Source organism: Octopus bimaculoides, chromosome 4 (assembly GCF_001194135.2).
Source record: "Octopus bimaculoides isolate UCB-OBI-ISO-001 chromosome 4, ASM119413v2, whole genome shotgun sequence".
Lineage (NCBI taxonomy): Eukaryota > Metazoa > Mollusca > Cephalopoda > Octopoda > Octopodidae > Octopus > Octopus bimaculoides.
This window is the reverse complement of record NC_068984.1, coordinates 86741312-86742893: the sequence shown is the minus strand read 5'-3', so window position 1 is coordinate 86742893 and position 1582 is coordinate 86741312. Positions and strand designations below refer to the sequence as shown.

At 33.0% G+C, this 1582-nt stretch overlaps 1 protein-coding gene across 9 annotated transcripts in view; it reads left to right on the top strand.

Moving 5' to 3' along the window:
• The window catches only part of LOC106870225 (uncharacterized), a 19353-nt gene that overhangs the window by 11832 nt on the left and 5939 nt on the right, over positions 1-1582 (top strand). The window contains exon 1 of one of the 9 annotated variants that reach the window (XM_052967195.1): positions 432-526. The exons of the other annotated variants lie outside the window; for them this stretch is intronic. Coding sequence (XP_052823155.1) covers positions 523-526 — 4 coding nt within the window. The 5' untranslated portion in view covers positions 432-522. Of the gene's footprint in view, positions 1-431; positions 527-1582 lie in introns of those variants that run through there. 9 annotated transcript variants of the gene reach the window in all.

Below are 1582 nucleotides of genomic sequence, written 5' to 3'. Positions count from 1 at the left end.
ATATATATATATATATATATATATATATATACTGAGAATTAATATAAACAGCCAGGCGCAATGTGATACCATAAAGGAAAAGTTCAATCACCACTAAGTGTGACAAAGCACCTACGTTGCTAGAAATTAGAGTTTTAAATATTCCTAATGCACTCAGTATAAAGATAGGTGCTATTAATAGTCTCTAGCTGTGAAGAACCTTAATGTACCTTATGTCTCCAAACAATCCTCAGGCTCTGAGCACATGGTCTGTTCTATTTGAAGATCAGTACTCTGGTACATGAGAAATTATGAGAGAAAACAAGGTTAATGCAAAAAGTGAAAATAGGTGAATAAAAAAACAGAAAAAGAAAATTAGAGTTACATCCCCTTTGATCGTATAAGCCATAATTAAAACTAATTGTGTTAGCTCCATATATGGGCTTATATTTATCTATGATTGTTTGTCTCCTGATCTATATGTGTCTTGATATATATTAGTTTATATTGTGAATGTATGTGTAATGGCTTGTCTATCCTTGTATGAGTACGTATGTATAAATATATTTATTTGTGTATATACATACATATGTATGTTTATTTCTATTACTTCTATCTTTTGTGTTAGTATAATTTTATGGCTTGTGTATGGGAATTGTATTTGTATGTATCTGAGAGTTGTATGTTGTCACTAAATGACTCAGGCTGGATGATATTTGTGTGGAAAATGGCGCTGGTGTTAGTGTATTTCATCTCATTATCTGTTCCTATGACCATCCATTAATGGCTATTTTGATAGCCTAGTTTGTTGACAAGGTTATAAGTCATTATCCCATCAAAGTCTAGCTTTGATTTTCAAATTCACTCTCTGAGATGAGGGAGTAAAAAAAACATTCGTTATGAGCCAAATCTTAAATGTTAAATTTTGGATTTAATTTTTTATTCACCTGAAGAAAATGGTTTTTATTCATGATGTAATTAATTTGTTCATAAAAAAAGGTGTCTAAAAAGAGCTACAGTGAACCTCAGCCTATTTGTGTTCTTACTTATTTTATACCATACCTAGAACCTTCCCTGGAACTTGTGGACATTGAAACTGCATATCAGAGTATGTCTGTGTGATTTTATGAGTACGTGTTTAGTTATATCAATAAATATATTGATCTGTTCATGTGCATGTATATAGAAATGGCAAGAGAAATCCGTATATACAGTAATATATGCATCAGTGTCCATATATACTGTTGATACATGGATATGTTATTCTCAACCCTAACTTGGTGTCCTTACAAGTACTTTGATTCACTTGAATCCTGCAATCCCTACCACATGGTTTCAGGTTTTGTCCCACTGTGGGCACCTTTGGCAAGTGTCTTTGGCCAACCAAAGCCTTGTGAGTGGATTTGGTAGATAGAAACTGAAAGTAGCCTGTCGTGTGTGTGTGTGTGTATATATATATATATATATATATATATATATATATCTGTGTGTGTCTTTGTGTCTATATTTGTTTCCCCCTATTACCGCTTGACAACCGGTGTTGGTTTGATTACATCCCTGTAACTTAGCAGTTCAGCAGGGGGTGGAGTAGAATAAGTACTAG